This window comes from Tursiops truncatus, chromosome 6, assembly GCF_011762595.2.
Source record: "Tursiops truncatus isolate mTurTru1 chromosome 6, mTurTru1.mat.Y, whole genome shotgun sequence".
Classification (NCBI taxonomy): Eukaryota; Metazoa; Chordata; class Mammalia; order Artiodactyla; family Delphinidae; genus Tursiops; species Tursiops truncatus.
This window is the reverse complement of record NC_047039.1, coordinates 106,721,035-106,742,965: the sequence shown is the minus strand read 5'-3', so window position 1 is coordinate 106,742,965 and position 21,931 is coordinate 106,721,035. Positions and strand designations below refer to the sequence as shown.

General features: G+C 57.0%; 1 protein-coding gene across 2 annotated transcripts in view; it reads right to left on the bottom strand.

The window, feature by feature from the left end:
* Window positions 1–21,931, bottom strand: part of LMX1B (LIM homeobox transcription factor 1 beta) — an 83,941-nt gene that overhangs the window by 4,519 nt on the left and 57,491 nt on the right. The window contains exons 3-7 of one of the 2 annotated variants that reach the window (XM_033858602.2): window positions 5,192–5,424; window positions 2,737–2,918; window positions 2,468–2,545; window positions 2,265–2,331; window positions 96–260 (exon numbers count right to left, since the gene is read on the bottom strand). In XM_033858602.2, the coding sequence (XP_033714493.1) occupies window positions 96–260; window positions 2,265–2,331; window positions 2,468–2,545; window positions 2,737–2,918; window positions 5,192–5,424 (725 nt within the window). The remainder of the gene's footprint in view (window positions 1–95; window positions 261–2,264; window positions 2,332–2,467; window positions 2,546–2,736; window positions 2,919–5,191; window positions 5,425–21,931) is intronic. The other variant, XM_033858603.2, reaches the window with a different exon arrangement.

Genomic DNA, 21,931 nt, shown 5'->3' with positions numbered 1-21,931 from the left:
CCCTGGGGCGGGAGGTGGCTTTTTCAGCCCCAGGCCTGCCAGGTCAGGCAGGGGGCAGGGGCCGTGCTGGGGCAGCAGGGGGTCGGGCAGCTTACCATAGGGGTTCATGTGGTCACCTGGCATTTGGGGCGGCGTGAGGCCCTGCTGGAAGGGGTCGCTGCTGCCGTAGGGGCTCTGCTCCATGGCCACGATCTGCTGCTGCGGTGGGGCCAGCGGCGTGTAGGAGGCCATCATGCCCTCCATACGACTCGACAGGACCTCTGGGGACAGAGCACGCCCTCACTGACTGGCCCTGCCTGCCCTGTCCTGGAGACCTCAAAGATGTACCCCAGGAGTCCCATGACCTCCCTTACGACCCCCGAGTCCAGGCTGCCCACTGCAGTCTCTCTGGCCTCCTCCTTCCCAGCCCTGCCCCTGCTGAGGTTGCCTGTGGCCTTCTAGGGTCACTGAGCCTACATATCTGACCCCCCAGCCCACCAACCTTCCCCAGACACACAGTCCAGCGTCTCTTCCAGAAAGAGCCCTCCCTCCCCACCTCCTCCCTTCCTCCTGCAGCCCTGCCCTCCAGGAGCTCCCAGCCTGGGGAAGACAGAGGCTTCCAGTGAGCAGCCAGTACTGATTCGACAACATATGGGTGCAGTGAGTGCCCTGCATCTGGGAGCATCAAGGTGGAGCCCGCACCCTGGCCAACAAGGCTCAGGGAAGGAAGGCTTCCTGGAGGAAGGGGCCCACCACCTCCATGCGACTTAAACAACCAGCAGAGGTTCAACCAGCCGAGCAGGGGGCAGGCATGCCAGGCTGAAGGGCAGCAAAGGCAGAGAAGAGAGAAACTGCCCTGTGGGAGCAAGGAGCCCAGTCCATGGGGATGGAGCGTGAGGACAAGAGAAGGTTGTGCCTGAGGAGAGAGATGGCTCCTTGGGGACCCGAGCTGAGTGGGGGCTCGCCTGAGGCTGTAGGAAGCCAGTGGAGGGTCTTAGCTGTGGAGCGACTGTGGAGAAAGGCTGGGAGGGTGGAGGCCAGAGGAGGAGACCATTGGGAGGGGTTGGGGTCCGTATTAATGCAGATGTGGGAAAGACTAAGAGGGGCATGAGGGACATGGGACAAGAAACCACTGCCTGATTTGGTGACTGAGCAGATGCAGTACGTGTAGGACAGGACGGGGGAGGTGACTCCTGGGTTCCTGGTGTGGGTACTGGGTGGGTGGTAGTGCCATTTGCTGAGACGGGGTAGGGGAGCTGTAGGGGGTGTTTTGTGCATGTGGCAGCAGGGGCAGCGGTATGAAGTGCAGTATGGGCTGTGATGAGCTCGAGGGGACCGTGGAACATTCCTGGGGAGGCTGCATCCAGGGGGCAGCTGGGAACACCGGAGAGTGAGACACAGCTTGGGAGCAGGCTGGCAGACCTGAAGCCGTGGCTGCAGCCCCAGAAGGCTGCGCCGTCTCGGGAGAGGGGGGCAGAGAAAGAAGACAGGAAGAGCTGGGCTCTGAGGCCACGGCCTTGAAGCCCAAGGTCCAGCCTGGGACACTGGTCTGGCCCCAGAGTTCTGAGTAGAGGGGCTGCCCATCAATCCCTTGGCAGCCGCCTCAGAGACCCCGGCTCACCTGGGAGCAGGCAGCTGAGGCCCCTTCCCCAGTTTGGTGGACTCAGGGAGCTCCCAGTGCCCTCCCTTCAAGACCTAGAAGGCTCCATGTCCCCATGGGGCCGGGGAGGCCAGCCCCAGCCCAAGTTGTGGAAACAGCATCTGGGCAAAGCCCAGTCCACGCTGGACTCCTCAACACCTTCAGACTTTCTCTGGAGACTTCTGCTGAATTCTACTGCGGGCAGTAGGGTGTATGGTCATGTTAAGCACAGGCTTAGGAGCCCTACACTCCGGGCTGGAGCCTGGCTGTGCCCCTTACTAGCTGAGTGATCCCAACAAGTCCCTCAGTCTCCCTGAGCCTCAGTCTCCTCATCTGTGAGATGGGATGTAACGATGCCCTTCCTCTCAGGGATCTGTGAGAATTAAGTGAGACGGAGCGTGTGGAACGGTGAGAACAGTGCCTGGCACACCGCGTCGCTGTTTTGAATATGGAAATTCTGCCACCCCTCTGGGCCACCCACCCTGCCATCTCCCCTCCTGTGTCCCACGGCCCCCACTGCCTGTCTCCTTTACTGATCTCAGCAGGTTCCAAGGCAGCAGCTCCCTGAGCGCTGATCACCTTGGCGGGAGGTTTCTTGGGAGTCTAGTTACAGAGACTGAGCCCCACCCCGGGCCGCCCTGCTCACCTTGGCCCAGCCGCTGGGAGTTCTGCTGCTCCTGTTGCTGCTGGTGCCGCCGTGCCAGCTTCTTCATCTGCAGGAGACACAGTGTGTGCCAGTCTCCGCCTCCAGCCCCCCTTCATTCCCACCTCATCAGGCCCCTGGTCTTCTGCCTGCACCCCCTCCCCACCCCACCCCTGTCCAGCGGGGTGGCAGGTGCCTGTACTCACCTTTGCTCTTTGGTTCTGAAACCAGACCTGGACCACACGCACGCTGAGGCCCGTCTCTGCCGCCAGCGTCTCTCGGACCTGCCCATAGAGAAGGAGACGGGTCAGGCCTGGGGGTAGGCGGGGGGCAGCAGCTGGGAGGCAGCAGGTTTGGGGGGATGGGCGGGGAGGGGGAGGGACGCCCAGCCCCCAGCAGGAGCAGAAGGGGTGGTGTCTGGAAAGGCAGCGCGTTAGGGGCCGTCAGCCTCCACCCCACCCCAGGTGCCCCTCACCTTCCGGCAGGGCTTGGAGGAGACCTCGAAGGAGGCCTTGAAGGCTCTTCGCTGCTGCGTCGTGAGGATGGTCCGGGGTCGTTTGGGCCTCCGCGGGTCCTTCCCGTCGTCCCCACTGCCCTTACTCTGGCTGCCCTGTCCCTTGGCCGGCTTCATGTCCCCATCTTCGTCCTCGCTCTTCACTGTGGGGGACACACCCCAGCCTGTCAGCCTTGTATCCTCAGGCAACTTGCTACCTGATGGGATCCCATCACCTCCTGCTAACACCTGCCACGACTCCCCAGTGCCCTCGGGGTAAAGACCACCCCCTTCCCCTGACCCACAGACCCTGCCTATCTAGTCTCTCATCTCCCATCCAGGCCCTGTGTGTCCCCTTCCTCAGCACACACTCCTCACTTTCTTAGCTTGGATCCCCAGGGAGACCTGAACCAAGGCCCCCAGACCTGCTCTGCTGACAACACACAGGCAGACACACACAGGAAGGCACCCTGGTGAGCAGGCAGAGACACACAGGCACGCGTGCATTGCACACTCAGATGCGTACACGTTCAGAATGGTAGAGATACAGGCCCACGTGGGGACAGGTATGGGCACTGCAGAAGCACGCAGGTGTACACATGTGGCTGGACACACTGAAGGGAGCATAGGATGCTCACTTGTGGCCGATCTGCTGTCCTCATCAGGCCCATGGCCCACCTGAGGAGAGATGCTGGCATCTGTGTTCATTCTGGCCCTGGGCTTCCCCTGACCCATCTTGCCTGGGACCCATCTTGTCCTGCTGGCCTCCGGTGCCTGGGAGACCCCAGCCCAGCATGTCAGCCTTTGGGAAAACCAGTTCCCACGGCACTAGCCCAGCACTAGCTGGGCCTCACGGCCCAGAGAGGAGGCTACCAGGAGCCTGCTTCCTTGGAGCTTCCAGGGACTAAGAATTGATGGGCAAAGACACACACTCCAGACGTTCTCACACAGGAGTACTTGTGACCATGACATGTGCACACGTACACACACACACGTAGAGGTGCATGCTCACAGGCAGGGACATACAGACATGCACACATCTGAACAGACACACACGTGCATGCAGAAGCGTGTGTACTCACCCGGAGGCACACCCACACCCACTTCCATGCCCGAGTTGTGGGTCTCAGAGATGCCAGCCCCACACAGATAGCAGAGCATCCCTCCCACCCCCCATGCCTCCTGCTGCCCCCGAGTCTGAACTGGTCTCCTTTCTCCTAGACCATCTTCCTCTGAGCATGACCCCTGTGGAGGGGACCTCCCTCCAAGAACCCCTCCCTAGGCCTGGCGTGAACGTGCCAATGGCACCTGGCTGGCCTCTGCTCTCCCACAGGAGCTCAGGCAGCCTGGCCGCCGTGGTGCCCTGCCCAGGGATGGACAGAGGTACAGGTGGTGGGAGCTCACACCTCCTCCAAAGACTCTGGCAGGGACAGCACTCCTTCGTGTGGGCAGGTCCTGTGACCATGGGCTCCAGGTTCCCCACAAGGCCCGGCAGATCAGGGCGCCTCCTCCCCACGCCCCCTGCTCCAGTCCATCTTCGCCACCCCCAGGAATGACAAGGTGCCAGCCTGCTCCCTGACTTTTCCGTCCTTAAGACTTGTTCCCAGCTGGCCCTGCCCTTCCTGCCAGGAGGGCTCCAAACTGGTAAAGTCTTTTGGGGGCTGGAGCAGGGTAGAGAGGAGGCTTCACCCCGGGAAATGGAGTCTCTCCCTCCACCACCGAGGGCCCCAGTCTCCCCATGCAGCGGGGAAAAAAGGGAATAGCTTGGGGCTGCTGCTCCCCACTGCTGAAGGCTCTGGGGGGCGATGCAGAAAGGCTGCATCAGATCAGACACCTGCAGCCTGCAGGCCCGGTGCTGGGAGAGACCCCTGGGATGCTGTGCTGTCGGGGTGGGGGGGCCACAGCAAGGATAAGAGCAGGGGGAGGGTGGTGGGCCAGAGAGCAGGGGGTGTGGCAGCATGTGTGTGCAAGCTACAGTACATGTAAGCATGTGGATGAACGTGTGCAGCCACACGCATAGGTGTTCACTGCGTGAGTGTGCTGGGGTGTGCGTGCACATGTTGTTTACATGGGTGTGGGCTTCTGCATGCTTGGGCATGTAAGCACATGTCTACACATGGACATGTGTCTGTGTATTTATACTCCTGGGCATGGGTATCCACACATGCATTTTATGTGCTTGTGTGTGTGCATCTGTGATCACATGCACCTACACCTGTGTGTGTGAGTGTCCAAGTACATTCGTGCACCTGTGAGGCTGTGCACACGTGTCTGTGTGCACCCCACATGTGCACGTGTGTACTGAACCCATCAGTGCGCGTGCGTATCGGATGTGGGTGCAGTGTCTGTGTATAGTGCAGGTCCTGGGGTCACGAGTGGGCTTCTCCTGCAGGGGCGGCTCTCCCCACCGCCTGCCCCAGCTCCAGGCGCAGCTCACCGGAGTCGGACTCGTCGGGGCTCACGGAGCTGAGCAGGTCCTTCTCCTTCTCGTAGTCACCTTTGCACAGTAGCTGGCCCTCCTTGAGCACAAACTCGTCGCCCTTGCGTAGCTGCCGCTCACACACGCAGCAGCAGAAGCAGCCCAGGTGGTACACGCACTCCAGCGCCCGCATCACAAACTCAGTGGGGGCGATCTTCTCCATGCAGCCGCTGCACTTGGCCGCGAAGAGCCTGCAGGTGCAGAGTGGGCGCATTGGCTGGGCTCAGTGGTCCCTCCCAGAGGCACTGCCCACAAAGCACCTCTTCCTCCCGCCACGCTGACCCTCTAGCCCAAGTGGGAGAGGCCCTCCCTGAGCACAGAGCCAGACAGTGGGAGCCCTACCCCCTTGGCTCACAGGGCCCTGGCGGCCTCACGGTGGGCACTGCACTGGGCAACCTGCCCGGAGGTGCCTTCTCCTGGGAGCATCAGCTCAGGGTCATTCCCGCTTAGAGACACAGTGGCCACTAGAGGGCAGAGTGCAGGTTCAGCCTCCGCCTTCCCTGGGAGCCAGGTGGGCCCCTGCCCTGAGGGGAAGGCCAGGCAGCCCACAGGTCCCATCTACCCTTACTCTAGCACCGGCTCTCCTCCTCTCTGCCCCTGCCTCTCTCCCCCACATCCAAGCAATCCCCAGCCTTACCCAGCCCATCACCCAGCCTGGGTCCCTCCTCTCCTGCCTGAGGGCTGCCCCAGTGCCCTCCCTGTGTTCCTGGCCTCTCCAACCCTTCAACTCACCCTCCAGGATGACAGCCAGAGGGATCTGTCTAAAACACACATCTGATCGTGCTGCTTCCCTGCTCCAGACTCTTCCATGGCTCCCTAGTGCCCTCCGGAGAACCTTCAAGTTCCTGAGTCTGGCACTCAGGCCCTTCACAGTCCTGCCTCTTCTCTGACCCCTCTGCTCCCCGAGGCTTCGGCCCCATGGAACAGCCTGCAGTCTCTCCAGAGCACCATCACCTTGGCTCTTCAACATGTTCTGGGCTTTGCCTTGGCTACCACCTGCTTATCCCTCATCTTAGGTTAGGAATCTACACCGTGAACAAATATTCACGGAGCACGTATGGTGTACCAGCCGCTCTTCTAAGCGCTCTGCATGCAGAAATGCGTTTCATCCTTGCAACAACACTATGAGGCAGGAAATATTAATCCCATTTTAGAGATAAGGAAACTGAGGTGCTGGGAGGCAGAGTCACGTGCTCAGGGTCACGTGGGAGTAAATGATGGAGCCGTCTCTGTTCCCGGGCCTGATCCAGTCCCTCCGTGACAGGGAGGATCCATCTTCCATCTCCGGAGACAAAGCTGGGGGTGGGGGCAGGGGTCTTCGTGACTCCGGCGAGTGTGCAGAAAGAGTCTGAGCAGCAGGGCCCCGCCTCTGCCTGCACCTACTGACCGCTCCTCCCGGCCCCCGATCCCTGTCACGTGCCCTGCTCTGTGGGAACAACACTTTGATGGAAAAATTTATGAAGAATCAAATTATTGCTGCTGGGAGGGAATTAAAACCATTTTTCATTCCCCACGTCCCCGGGCCACGTCTGCGGGCGCCACCTGGGGAGCACTGTGCACATCCCATCCCTCTTTATGGCCCGCCATCACAGGCACAGATTACAGCTGCAATTCTCTACTAATCGGTTCTGGAACAGAAATGGCCATAAATGCGAGGCTCTCGGCCTGCCTCCCTTCCCGAGGCTGCCATCAGCACCGCCCACGGCAAGCTGGTGGGACGCAGTGGGCAGGGCCATTCCGAGCTCTGCCTGCTGCCCTGGCACTGGCCAGGGCACTCAAATTGGGGACACCCCAGCAACCCCTGCCACCCACCTCTAGTCTAGCCAGCAGACTCCTACTCATCCTGCAATGCCCAACTCCAATGCCACCTCCTCTGGGAAGCCTTCTTTGATGCCCCAGTCTGGGGGAGGTGGCATCCTCTATGCTTATCTCAGGCCTCAGTTCCCTCTACTATAAAATGGGGATGTCAACAGGACCTCCCTCAAAGGGCTGTTGTCAGGATTCAATGATACTGAGCATTTAATTCAATGAATGAGTACCACATCAGAGTGATGGCACATGGCCCTGTCAGCTCCCAGTTCTACAGAGGTCCACCTGATCCTCAAGGAGGCCTCAGTGTTTGAAAAGGCCATGAGTGAAGGCTTGAGGGGGTGCAGAGGCTCAGGCAGACAGGACCCCACTGGCCCACACAGTGCATGCCTTCACAACGGTATATGACATGGATGCAGCTCCAATTTGGCCCTTTGGCTGGAGACCTTTGTTCAGGGTGCAACCCACTCAGCTGTCCATGTACCCTAAGCAGAGGCCCTTAGGAATCTGGCTGGCCCTCCAACTCTGCCAAGGGGCTAGGGAAGGAGCCAGGTTTGCAGAACCTGCTGCTCTGACATGGAGGACACTTCTGCCTTGCCCCTCTCACTGCCTCCTTGTCCCTCTCCCCACACTCTACCTCCTGACCTGGCAGCCCCACTAAGGGCTGCAGCCTGGCCTCTGTGGCCCACGGGTGGACAGGCAATGGCTGCATCTCTGTGTCACCATGTCAGGGCCAGGGCCCCAGGCTGGGTTGGCACACCTTGGGCGGTTCCCAGAGAGGAGGCCCTCTTAGTCAGTGGGAGGGGGCAGCGGGGGGGGGGAGGGGAGGGGTGTGTGACCCGCATTTGCAGGCGCTGCCACCATGCAGGCTTCGTTCAGAACAGCCCCGCTAATGCCTTGGCAGCAGGGGGTCGATTGCTACTTTCTCCAAACTCATCAACACAATCTATTATTAATACTTCTCCAAAGCCTCGGTGCCGCCATCACAGAGGCAGCGTCAGCCACTCGGGGCATCATCTGTTATCTAGATTGCAAAAACTCGGGAAATAAAACAAACTGCACACTTTATAAACAGAATGTGCCATTCGTTTGGTCTCCAAGCATCTCTCCACCCAATAAAACATCAGGGGGGGGGGGACGCATGAAATACTCGCTCCCAATTATGGGGCTGCCTTTGTCTACCGTGCCAGGGTGAGAACTACCAACTGCATGCGTGGGAGGGGCTGGGGTGCCAGCGGGGTGCCCTCCTCTGCGAGACCCCCACTCTCTCCTTCGATCCCTCCCACCATGAAGGATCGGTGGAACCAGCCATTGAGAAGCAGCCCCAGCTACAGGCGGGTGGCACTGGAATCAGATGGACTCGGGTTCAATGCCTGTTTCCACCACTTGCTCTTTTGTGACTGAGCAAGTAATTTCCTCTCTCTAAGCTCACTTATCTGTATAATGGGCTCAGCAACACTGCCTGTTTCTCAGTGTGAAAATGCAGTGAGTCAGTGAGTTGTCAGGATAAAGCTGTGAGCACAGAGGGAGTGACTGGGGGCTGGGGCGGGCCTCTCCGTGAATGCTGCCCAGAAGCTGCAAATACTGACCAGAGATGCAGAGTTGCTCAGGCTGAAAAGCTCCGGGCCACCCCGCCTCCCTTCCCCTCCTGCCCCAGAGATGCTCCAGAGCCTGATGTGAAAGGCCCGGAAAGCATCGAGGGCACTGGATTTGCAGCCCTGGTCCTGCTCTCCATCCTGACCGGCTCTGTGACCCTGGGCAAGTCTGAACCTCACTTTCCTCACCTGTAAGATAGGGACAACAGTCCCCACTCCCCAGCTGGCCTGGGGATTCCAGATGGGTGTGTTGCTGCTTCCCACCCTTGGGCTGGGAGGCCAGGATGGGGCAGGCCCCGGGGTCAGGGGACGATAGGGTGCTGTGGGGCAGCTCCGAAGCTCTGGCCGGGGGTGGGGGGAGCTCCCTGTGGCTTTCCCTCTAGCTGCCCTGCCCTCTCGGTGCCAATCCCCCTGCCCTGGCTCCTCCCCCAATCCAGAAGCTCCAAATCTAGACGGCAGCTTCGTGACCACAACACAGACACACAGGCTTGCTGGCAATCCACACAACCCCCTCCCCATTTTGCATGTAAACCGCCGACCCTTTTCTCCTCAGGCTGTGACTACAAGCTAGAACGCCATTCCCCCTCTCCCACCCTCTGCCTGGCGAATATCTGTTTATGAAGGATTTGGCTTGGGCATCCCTTCCTCCAGGAAGCCCCCTTCTCCTCTCCAGTCTCAGATACTTCTCCTGACGACTGCACTTTACGTATTTCCAGGTGCACCTTCCCCGTGGTCACCTCTGTGTCTTCAGTGCTGAGCCTAAGTCCCTGTACACGCTAAGGTGAGCAGTGAATGTTTGCTGAATGAATGCTGAACCGTCCAATATAGCCCTGTTCAGCCCGTGAGGCAGGGCAAGTCAGTCCCCACCCCCAAGCTGGTCTGTGGGAAGCTGGTCTGTGGGAGCCTCACCCACCTGCCCTGGGGAGACAGGACCACCTGGGAGGGGAGCTGTGTGGGGGGCAGGAGGCTAAAGCAGGCAGCCTGGGGTTCCCTTCTGGCTTCATAACTTTTCCCTGTGTGACTTTGTTCAAGATAGTGAGCCTCAATTTCTTCATCTGTAAAATGAGAATGATGGTACCTACCTATGGGGTTGTTGGGAGAGCTGAATGCATGTGAAGCCCTCGGCCCTGTGCTGGCGTGAAGAAGGCATCCCACAAGAGCAGGCTTCTGCCTTTCTCTTGTTCCACGTGAGTCCAACATGCTTTCATTGATTATCCTCGCTGGGGTCTCCCAGGGGTCCCTGGGAGCAGCCTTCCTGATGCAGGTCCCAACCATTCCCCCTTCTCATGACCACCCTGGTTCTCGATCCATCCTTCTAGCTTCTGTCTGGCCTGGGCTGGACAGAGCACTCCTGGCTCAATTCTCTGTCTGTCTCATTAATATCATTGAGCTCAGTTAACATCTAACTGCATCACCCCATTAAGTCCTCACAGAACCCTAAAAGGAAGATGTTTCCATCTCCGTTTCACAGATGAGCACAGGAAGATGCAGAGGGCAGGTTCAAGGTCACATGGCAGCATCACCATATACTCCCTCCCTGCTCTGTGCATCCAAATGTTTCTTTGTTCATCAATTACCCTGGCCCTTTGCTCTGAGTATCATGCCCACGTCTGTCTGCCCTCAAGGCTCTGAACACCCCGAGTTCTTATTACTTGGCATAAGCCCAGCACCCAGTTTCTTAAACCAAACTGAACATCTCCCCCTCCCCCAGGATCATCTGTGATTGCAGCTTAAGAAATTACCTTTTTCGGGATGTCCTCTTAAAGAGTCCCAGGCTACGACAACATGTCTCCATCTCCTTTGAGTTTTTATTGGCTTATTTATTTAATGCTCAATTTATTAAACTCATAAAGCTAATAAACAAAACTCAGAAAGCCAATTTTTTGGGGAGCATTTGAACGTGGATTACAAAATGATTAATTAATTTCTCTTAAACCACTGACACCTGCAGTGATACATGCAGTACAGCTGATTCTCTTACCTCTGATAAAACTGGTTTCCTAATGTCCCGGGGCCCCTCCAGCCTCTCCTCACGGGCTTTCATCCCCAGATCTTGGAGTCCACACAGCACTCATTAGGCTTGGAATCCTGGCTCTGTCACTTCCTTGCACTGGAAGCTTACACAAGTCCCTTCTCCTCTCTGAGCCTCAGTGACCCCATCTGTCCAGTGGGGAGGATGGCCTGGGCACATCCCCCCAGGCTCAACACGTGGTGATCATGATCACTGTCATCATCGCTCCAAGACTGTCCAAGCACCAGTTCACTATCCTTGCTGAGTAGAAGCTCCTCGGCCTCCTCCTCCTCACTGTACTGCCATTCCCAGACCCCCATCACTGCACTTTACAGTTTATGTAGCCTCTTGCTGGGTTCTCAGTCCAAGAGCTCCCAACAGTTTTAGGATAAGCCCAAAGATCTAATCATGGCATTCAAAGCCCCACTCTACCCCTGTCACACCTGGCCTCAGATGCTCTGCTACAGCTGCCACACTTCTCATTGTTCCCTGAACACAGCAAGTCCCTTCCTGCCTCCTTAGCACCTAAAATTCCAACTGACTCTACGACCAATCTTCTCAACCCCTTCCCTTTACTTCTCCTTGAACTCCTCTTCATCCTTCAAGACCCAATTCAATTGTCACCTCCTCTGTGAAGCCTTCCCCGATACCCACAGATCCAGATACTTGTGTGTCTCAAGCCCCCACTGACTTAGAAATAAGGAACTGGGTCTAATTCAATCCCCTACCCTTTGCTCCGGCATTGAGTTGGTGGTTAGTGACTATTTGTTGAGTGAATGAATAACCTTGGGAGAAATGAAATGGGCAGCCAGGTAGGACAATAGAATATTGGCTCCTCTGCTTCTGGGGGGGTCTTAGAATACTACCAGCTAACAAGATAAGTGAACTTGCCCTCCCGTGCCCCCTCCACAGCTAAACAACCCGGAATCAGTGTCCCAATTTTTTGTCAACGAAGTTCTATACATCACTCCTGTTGGGCTGGGAGTCCTGCAGTAACACCCCCAACATCCGCACTGCACTGGCATCCATAGCTCACAGGGAAAGCCCTGGGAGTGCCAAGTTGGTATAAAATGACTTCCCTGACCTTTAGGTGACTGGGCCAGGCCTGGACACCTGACTCAAGGTGGGCCAACTAGACCCTCTGTCCTGTGTCTCCTCCTTCTCCTGCTCATTCAAGGGCCCTTTTAACAGCCCCCAACCCCCATCCTCGTCCTCAGAGGTGTGACTTTCCACATCTCCAACACCAGCTATGTGGCCTTGGGTCAGCCTCAGTTTCCTCTTCTGTAAAATGGGGGTGTTAATCCTTCCCTCACCTGGTGATGTGAGAAGGCCTAGTCCAGAGGGCATCTCGGCAGGTGTGTGGTCCCTCTCGCCCCCCAGTCTAAGTGTCACGTGGTGCCCAGTGCAGGCTCTGGAACCTTCTCTTCTGCACCTCCAATTTCAAGTCTGAAGCCCCCATCACATCGTTGGGTCTGAGTTCTCCCTGAGGTATGAGCTTCTGTGAGACCCTCCCCCAGGGCCACACTGGGGACCAGGGAGATTCTGGACCTGGTTTCCCTTAGGGCCTCTCCAGGCTCAAGTCCCACAGTTCCTGGAAGCACTCCCTCCATGGGGACCACGAGGCTTGGCACCTGGAACTGAAGGCCCTCTGTCCCCACTGTCCACACCTTCACGGATTCACCCAGCAAACACCCAAGGAGTCTGACTCTGTGCCAGGCTCGTGCAAGATGTTTGGGGAACAGTCAGATCATATCTCGTCCCATGGGAGCTGGCATAACGTGACATGTGCTTTGACGGGGTACACTCAGCAGGCTGCGGTGGGCATAGAAAGGCATGATAGTCAATCTGGAGGAGAGCTGGGGACTTCCTGGGAAAGGTGACATGACACAGAGTTAAAAGAACTTGGTCCTGGAGGCAGAAAGAATGGTCTGAAGAGTCAGTCCCAGCTCTGTCACCTACCAGCTGCCTGACCTTGGGGCCAGCCACCTCTACTCTCTGAACCCGTTTTCCAGTCTGAAAACTCGGACCACAATCCCCACCTAACGTGATCATGGTCCCGTGTTTGCCCTCTCTGTGCCACACCTCCACAGGCTGGCGTGGGATCCCGGGATGGAGTGGCCGCAGAGCACTAGGACAGGCCCCCATATAGGAAGTGCCCAGGAGGTGGCTCGTATTAGTATGGCTCCTGGGACTGTGGCGTCTATGATGATGCTGGTTGAGAGATGAGCTGGAGTTCACAGGAGCCGAGGGGACAGGACTCCAGACACTCTTGGGGGTCCAGCTGCTGCTGCTGGAGGCTGCCTGTCACTTGCAGGAGCTGATGCGGTGAGAGCAGGCAGAGGGAGCTGCCTGGCCGCCTCCCTCCCCGACTCGTTGACATCTCCCCCACGTGCCTGCCGCGTCCTTATCATTCCGCGCGTAGCTGGTTTTTATTTTGAGACAAAAAGGGGCCTGTTGATGGGGATCCAACTCAAACCAGCTGCAAACATCTGCTTTGATGCGGCGGCGGCGGCGGGCCAGGCGGGCGGCGGCGGGAGCCGCAGGCGGGGGCCCCGGTGCGCGCGCGTCAATCACGCGGCTGGAATGCTTGGCGTGGCCGGTCGCTGGGACCGGCGGCCGCCGGCGCGCGGGCCTCTCCGCAACCTAGCCGCGCCGGGGCCGGCCTGCCGTGAGGGCTGCCCCGGCGCTTCCCGCGGGCGCACAGACCCAGCTGTGCGGGGCTGCTGGCTCCAAGGCCCTTTGATCCCGGCCCGGGGCGCTGTCGGGGAGCCCGCAGCCGGGGCTCGAGGTCACGGGTCAGGGGCAGGGAGGGACAGGCCCAGCTGGGAGCCCGGGGTACCATCCAGGGGCCAGCCTGGCCAGGCAGGCACACATTCGGTGATTCCACACATATTTATTTGGCACCTACTACGTACCAGGCACTGTCTGGAGGCTGGGGATAGAGCAATGAGTCAAATGGACAGTCTCTCCCAACCCCGCCCCCCCAGCTTCCAATCTAAAGGGTGAGGGACAGGCAACAGATAGATAGATCTCTAGCAGAGTGTAACAATTGGTAAAAATGATGAATAATAAAGAGGCAAAGAAGAGCGACGGGGCGGGGCAGGGTGTGTGTGTGGCCAGGAGATTTAGAAAGAACAGGCAGAGGCCTTAGTGAGATATCTGGGGAAAAGGGGTTCCCAGCAGAGCGAATAGCAAGTGCAAAGGTCCTGAGGCCTGAGTGTATCTGGGGTGTTGGAGGAAAGACAAGGAGACCCATGTGGCTGGGGCAGGTGAGCAACAGGGGAAGGGGCTAGGAGGTGCAGGTAGAAGCTGCGGGGGGGGGGGGGGGCCGGTCACGTGGGGTTTTGGAGGGAGGGTTTTGAGCAGAGGCGGGGTGTGATCTGATTTGCATTTTAATCAGGTTCCTCAGGCAGCTGTGTGGGGGCCCAGAGATGCTTTGGGAGTTTATCTCAATAATCCAGGCAAAAGATAATGTCAGCTTAGACCAGGGAAGGTGCTGAGAAGTCACCCTACCTGGGATGCATTCTGAAGGCAGATAGGGACACGAGAGGATGTGAGAGAAAGGATAGAGGCACAGGTGAGTCCAAGATTTGGGGGCCTGAACAACTGGAAGGATGGAGTTGCCACTAAATGAAATGGAGACCGAGGTGAGGTGGGGGAGGGGAGAGTCAGGAGTGCAGTTCAGGACATGTTACATCTGAGCTGAATTCTAACAGCCATGTGGATGTGTCCAGAGGGCAGTTGCACGTATGAGTCTGGTGTTCAGAGAGAGGCCCTGGGCTGGAGACACTGGGAGCTGCCAGGATGGAGACACACACGCTCACACACATACACACTCCTACAGAGTGAGTTATACGTGGCGTGGCACCTGATAACTAGTCTCTCACCTTTGGGGCTCTGACCCCTGGGGGTTTAGGGGCAAGGCCCAGACTCTGCCTCAGGAGTTGCTTTTCCATTTGGGGATATTGGGGCTTCTCCAGGGACCAGACCTCTCTTGGTGACATCAGGGAGAGACAATCAATGGTGCAGGGCAGGTGGAAGGTGGAGCATCACGCCCCTCTGATCATCCCCCACCTGCCTCTTCCTGCCCTCCAGCCAGGGCCTACAGCAGCAGAGGTCTATGTGCTCCAGGCCAGGCCCCAAGCTAAGGGCTTTACCTGTATCATTTCATTAACCCTCGGGTTGATGCTCTTCCCTCTTTTTTCTGCCCTTCCCTGGTGAATTCCATTCATTTGATAATTAATTTATTCACTCATCCATCAACATTCACTGAGCACCTACTATGAGCCAGGCCCTATGCCTTCTCTTCCCACCTGCTCATCAAACCCCTCTGAGCTGATCCTAGGTTCCCTTCCCCCATTCTCACTGAGTCACCAGCTCCAGGTTGCCAAATCCAGCAGCCATTATTATTATTAATTTTCTATGTTTGATTTTATTTTATTTAATTAATTAATTTATTTTTTTGCGGTACGCGGGCCTCTCACTGTTGTGGCCTCTCCTATTGCGGAGCACAGGCTCCGGACGCGCAGGCTCAGCGGCCATGGCTCACGGGCCCAGCCGCTCCGCGGGGGGTGGGATCTTCCCGGACCGGGGCACGAACCCCTGTCCCCTGCGTTGGCAGGTGGACTCTCAACCACTGCACCACCAGGGAAGCCCTATTTTATTGTTTTTTTGAAACATCAATTTTTATTATTTTTTAACATCTTTATTGGAGTATAATTGCTTTACAATGGTGTGTTAGTTTCTGCTTTATAACAAAGTGAATCAGCTATACATATACATATATCCCCATATCTCCTCCCTCTTGCATCTCCCTATCCCACCCCTCTAGGTGGTCACAAAGCACCGAGCTGATCTTCCTGTGCTATGGGGCTGCTTCCCACTAGCTATCTATTTTACACTTGGTAGTATTTATAAGTCCATGCCACTCTCTCACTTCATCCCAGCTTACCCTTCCCCCTCCCCATGTCCTCAAGTCCATTCTCTATGTCTGCGTTTTTATTCCTGTCCCAGCAGCCATTATTATTGTTATTATTACTTACTAAGATTTATTAAGTGTTTCCTACATACCAGGCCCTGTGCCTTATTTGCACACATACTCCTCCCCCATAAGACCCCTTAGAGACGGGCTCTGGCACTCTTTTCATAAGAGAGGAAAGTGGTGCTTGGAGAGGTTAACACAACCGCTCAGAACTGTGAGAACTGGGATCGAAGCTGGGACGGGCTTCAGAGCACACCCCCCCCAGCCTCGCCTCCTGGCTTCCTGGACTTCCCTGTGCTTGAAGCCCTCTCTTGCCTCAGCCTCATCCTCCCTGCCCGCCCCTTGGAATGACTCTGCACTTGCTCGGTTCATTAGCTTAGCGCTGTGGGCCCATGACCTGGGCTGGGCCTGGGGGTGCTGAAGGTACAGATATGAGGGGCTGAAAACACAGGTGCAAGATAAGAAACCCCACACACCACAAGATGTAGAGGCCTTTGGATTTCTCTCCAGGGTCCTGAGTGGCCAGAATAGGCCAGGCCCAAGGCTGTGACCTAGGAAGGGCTGAGCGATCCAGGACAGGGCCTGAGGAAGTGTAAGGTCAGTGGGGTGGGGGAGAAGGACTGACTTCCTGGAGGAGGGGGCTATAAAGAGTGTAAATAATTGAAAGGGGCAAGTGCTGGCTGGGATGCGAACAGGAGTATGTCCAGTCCCAGTGTCTGGGCTCTGGGTAGGCAGGGACAGAGGAGCAGAGAGGCCGTTTTGGGAGGGAGGGGTTGGATAAAAGCAAAGCCATGAAGAAAATGGAGGCCATTTTCAGGGTTAGGGAGACAGTGGTTCAGAAAGGTTGGAGCTTAGGTGAGAAAGGAGAAGGGTCAAGCCAGAGGCCTTGAATGTTGGGCTAAAGAAGATAGACAGGTCAGGTTTCTTTTGTTTCCATCTACTCATCCACACACACACCCATGCACGCAAGTCTCCATCCACCCACCTGCTGGGCTATCCACCCATCTCCCACCCATCCACCCTTCTCAGTCATCCATCCATCCATCCAACGTATACTCAGGCACTCGCTCTGTGCCAAATCCTGTGCCACGATTCCTCCTCTTAAAAGCAGAAACTGCCTTTTAAGGCTTACTGGAAGGCTTGTTGATTCTGTAGGCATTCACCTAACACCCACCATGACCAAGTGCTGTGCTAGGTGACGAGGAATCAATGGGGAACAAGATATTCCAGGGGAAAGAGGTCTCAGAAGGAGACATCCAGGGCACCACAGAGCCTAACAGCTGACCTCACTGATGTTTTGGCCGCATCATTCTGACCCCAAGGATTCTGGACTCCCTATACATAGACCACAGCATTTTAATTAGGGTTATAACAACACTGATAAACTCCCTTTGAGCAAGTGTTTTCTGGAACAAACTCCATTAAGGCAATTTAATTTTTTGACCAATTTTCTTTCTAGTGCAGTTAAATAATTTACAAGTTTTTCCATTTCCATTTTACTAAAATTATTTTCATTGAGATGAACTATTTCCCATGAAAAATTTTTGATAAAGATTTGCTTCACTGTCAGGTTTGTGCCTGTATTGTATCTTACTGATTATCGGGATTTGACTCTTCGGTTAATTTGTAGCCAGTGACACATTTTACCATGAGCAGTTTCACTGCTGTCAGTTGCATTTTGTACTGCTTAATTTACCAAGTCAAATTTACCCCCAGGCTCAGGTGGTTTTTAGTGTTAGCAACAAAATCACCAAAGTTGATGACCACAAATTTTACCAGGAAGCCAATGAAGAACATGCTCAGGGTCAAAACTACGGGTCAAGACAGCCTTGTGGTATCTTATGTTGGGTGTGGAATGTCCAGCTTCAGCTGGGACCCCGTGGACTGAGTGTGCTCTTTCTTACTCAGTGATCTCTCCCCTGACACCTCCCTCTCCCACTTATAACCCCCAGGTTCTGGTGGCTGCTTCTCTACACTCTGGTCACGAGCCTGAGTTTGTCAAAACAGCCCTTAAAGCTGGCACCCAGCAGCCCACTGCTCAGCACAGACCTCCATGGGCCAGAAGAGCCGTCTGCTCCCTGATTCCCTACCGTATACTCCTCTTAAAGCAGCCAGAGATAACACTGTTAGCCCAGTCACCGAGGGCTTCACTGCCCAGTCTCACAAGATCTGGACCACCACCCGCCCCCCGTCCCGCCTCCCAGATGAACATACACACACACCTGTACTCTTGCTGTCCAGTTTCTGAACTGCACACTGGCATACGTTCCCACTGTCACACTCACAGGAACCACACCAGCCCTGTGCTCATAGCTTCACAGGCAGGGGCTTCACCAGTGCCTCATGACCCCCCTCGGAGGCAGGAGTCCCTTTCTTACCAAGGTCACTCAGCTGGTTTAGTAGAGGGAGGGCCCCATCCCAGGCCAGCCTGGCTAGTAAAACCACCTCTCTCCTGCCTTCCTGGAGATTAGGAAGCTGCCTGGGGACTGGGGAGCAAATGTCCCAGACCAGTGGCCTGTGCCCGGCTGACACTGCAGGGACACAGCCATAGTGCATGGGCAGAACACGTCCCCCAGCTGAGGGGCCTGAGACACGATAACCCGAGAAGTGGGTGCAGGAGCAGAGTGGACTCCAGGCCCGGGGGAGGCCGGGGGGAAATGCTGGAGGAGGAAGCCCTCAGAGGAGTGGGTGACATTTATTCCCTCCCCGCGGCCCGGGCCCTTGCCAGGGAGTAAAAAGAGGCTCTGGGAGACCGCCTCCTCGGGGCTCCGCGCCCGGGCGCTGCAGGAGGGTCCGGGCCTGGGCCCCGCCGCGCACCGCGCTCCTGCCCCGCCGCCAGGCCGCCCGTTTAGTGGGTAACTGATCGCCCCGCGCCCCGCCCCAGCAGCCCGCAGCCCGCCCGAGCCGCTTAATCACCGCCCGCCCGGCCGCATTAGCATAGTAATGGCCTTTAAATTGAGCCTCTTTGTTTTTTAATTAAGCTCCCAGCAGGTACAGAGAAGAGCGATTATTGAGGAAGCTGCCAGCGCTAATCGCCCGCAGTCATTTGACAATTAAAAAGCGCCCGGCTTTAACCCTTTCCCTGCGCCCACAGCAGTTCCCTCGGCATTTATCCAGCGCCGACTGTGTGCGCGCCTTCCCCGTGGCCCCGCCCCTAGAACTCGGAGGGACCCCTGCCAAGCCTCGATTTTGCTAAGGAGCAAACTGAGGCGCAGAGAGGGCGGGTAATTTCGCCAAGACACACAGCTCAGCTTGAGCGTGGAGAGCGGGGCTGGCAGACCGGGTGCGAGAGAGAGAAATCCAGCTGCCTGGGTTTTGCGCCTGGCACTGCCCTCTGCTTTGTGCCCGGGCGCCTTGTGAGTCAGGTGGGCAAAATCCTCCTGCTTTAAGGCCCAGGTGGGCACCTACCAACCTCCATGGCAACAGCCCCCTCTCCTTGGAATTCTCAGGACATCCTCTCCCGTTGCTAGTTAGTTCACCCATTCCCCAAATACCGATGTGGTGTTTACTGTGTGCAAGGTGCAGTGCTGGGCACTGGGGACAGCTGTGGACAAGGCAGAAGTGGGCTCTGCCCACATGGCCCTACAAGCCGAGAAGGGAGACAAGCGAATAGGAAGATATCGCAATGGTTCATTAGCCAGCCCAAGCTGGGGGGCGCATCAGAGAAGGCCACTCTCCTGAAGACAGAGGTTTGAGACAGAGAGGAAGGAGAATCAGCCAGGTGAGGATGGGAAGCGATGGGCAGTCCAGGCAGCAGAGGAAACAGTGCGTGCAAAGGCCCAGAGACGGGACCAGCATTAACCAGAAATAAAAGCTGCGGAGATGCGTGTGTGGCAGGGGACAAGAGGCAGAGTAGCAGGAGCTCCAGAGGAGCTGGAGTGCGCAGGGTCTCGCAGACCATCTACTTTTTAAACTGGGGGTGTTTTTAAAATAATTGGACGTATTTTTGAATAGGCAATGCACTGCATGGTCTAATATTCAAATGTAAAGAAGGCTGTTCACTGCTCTCTCCTCTACCCCGTCCCTAGTCCCTAGCCATTCAGATCCCCTCCCCAGAGACCAGCCAAGTCTTCCATTCAAGCCACCTTCCTGAGATAGCCCATACACAAGCCCGTGTAGGTCCATTATTCCCCTCCCTCGACTTTTTTTTTTTTAATGAGGACTGGTTGGGGGGTTTGTCTGGTTTTTCTTTTTCTTTTTTTTACGCAAACACTACCTTACACACTGTTCTCCTTGTGTCCCGCCCACCCCTCCCCCGCCCTCCTGCTTGACTGCTGCAGAGGACTCCACGTCTTGGCCTGGAGCACCTCCTTATACAGCTGCTCGATACTCTATTGTATGAGCAAACCCTAATTTATTTAACCCGTGCCCTGTTGATGGCCTTGCGGGCCATTTAAAGGATTTTTGTCTTAATCTCAAGAGCCCTGGGAAGCCATTGAAACATTTTAAGTGGGGAGTGGCTGGAGCGATTTACATTTTTAGAAGATCATTTTGGCTGCTGAGTAGGGACCCAGGGTAGGGGGGAGTGCAGAGTGGGAGCAGGGAGACCAGCTAAGAGGATCACTGTCGGTGCCCTGCCAGTGAGAGGTGCAGGGAGTTCCACCCAGGGGTGCAGGAGTGCGAGAAGGGGTTAGGTTACCGAGAGCGATGTAGGGCGTGAAATGGACTGGGCTCTGGGCTGGGTGGGAGGAGCCCTGAGGTGGCTCCCTCGACCTGACCCTGTCCGATGCCTGGTGAATGGAAGAGCCAAGACCGGGATGGGGACAGGTAGTGGTGGACGGGGACGGCGTGGAGACCCCAGGTCCGAAGTTACCCTGGTCTGACTGCACTGACAGCCAGCGCAGCGTCTGATTCATCATTGGGTCTGGGATCTCCCCACTCCGGATCTGAGCCCGGCTCCCCGACAACCAGCCTCAAGCCCCATCTCTGCCTGCTCTCTCTTTAGGGGGCCTGCTGCTGGTGGCCCTGAACCCCTCCTTCATCCACGCCACGCTGAGGCTGTGTTTCTGGAGACAGGGCAGCCCCGAGGAAGCCTGGCAGCTGGCTTTTTAATAAAGGTAGAGGAGGCTCCTTAGAGCATGGATGTGGGCGTGAGAAGGGCCCTGGACAGATTCTGCCCCTGGTCACCACTGGGGAGGGGCACATCTCCTCTGCCCTTCGCTCCCTGGTGGGAGTGGGGCGTAGACTCTCCACGCCCCGGAGCCCCCTAACCTTGTCCCTGACTCAGAGCAAGAGGTGTCCTCCCAGAGAGGAGCTGTGCTAGGGGCAGCCAGGACCACCCTCTGCCCCCTTGAACCCCATGGAAGGAGGCAGGGAGCACTGCAGGCAGCGAGGGGTTAACAGTAGGCCCACCCCCATCTATCAGCCAGCATCTCCCAAACAGACGGACAGACAAGGCAGCTGTCCAAACAGGCCTGTGTACCTGGCCACAGCCGCAGAGAGGACAGGGCAGTGGCTGTTTACTCTGCTTCCCTCCCCCATCACAGTCTCACACACACACACACACACACACACACACACACACACGCACGCACACACGCACGCACGCAGCCTTGCAGGGCATTTGCAATCTCCTCCTGGGGATGCGCCCCCCACCCCTGCTCCTCCCACCACCCCGGAGAAGATTCCTAAATGTTCAACTCTGAGAAAAGGATGTCCTTGCTCAGGGCTGGGGGGGCGGGCGGGGGAGCTCCAGGAGTTGGTGACTGAAATGGCTGATTGGCCCAGATGGGCCACAGTCACCCGAGGCCCTGCAGAGCTCACTCCCAGGTGCCCACTCTCCGTCCAGGGGACTCCCGGCAATGCTCCCCGATGCCCACTTTCTGCCAAGAGCAGAAGCTGAGTGTCTCAGAGTCTGGAGACCGGTGAAGCTGGTGTGTCTGGGGAATCACCTTCTCAGACCACCTCCTGGGAATATGTCTGCCCAGGGCTCCCAAGGGGGACTCTCCAGGCTTCCTGGGCCCCATGCCAGGCCTGCCCTCTGCCCTGTCCCTCACAGCTCCCAGGCAGCTCCTGTTCAGCGTCCCAACCATAATGCCTCAGATGGCTCAAGGGAAGCTGACCTCACTGACTGGCCTCCAGACTGGTGTCTCCATATCCCTGAGGCCACCAACAGCCGCCCTGCACCGTCTCCCTCGCCACCTGCACCCACATTTGACTCACCATCAGGTTCCTATTTGGCTCTCGATCTGACCCTCCTGTCTGGTGGTGAGCTGTTTAGGGGAGCTGGGTGTGTTAGGTGCCCACAGCACCTGGCCACCAGCATGCCGCACCCTCCCCCTTCCTCTGCTGGTGGTCCCACT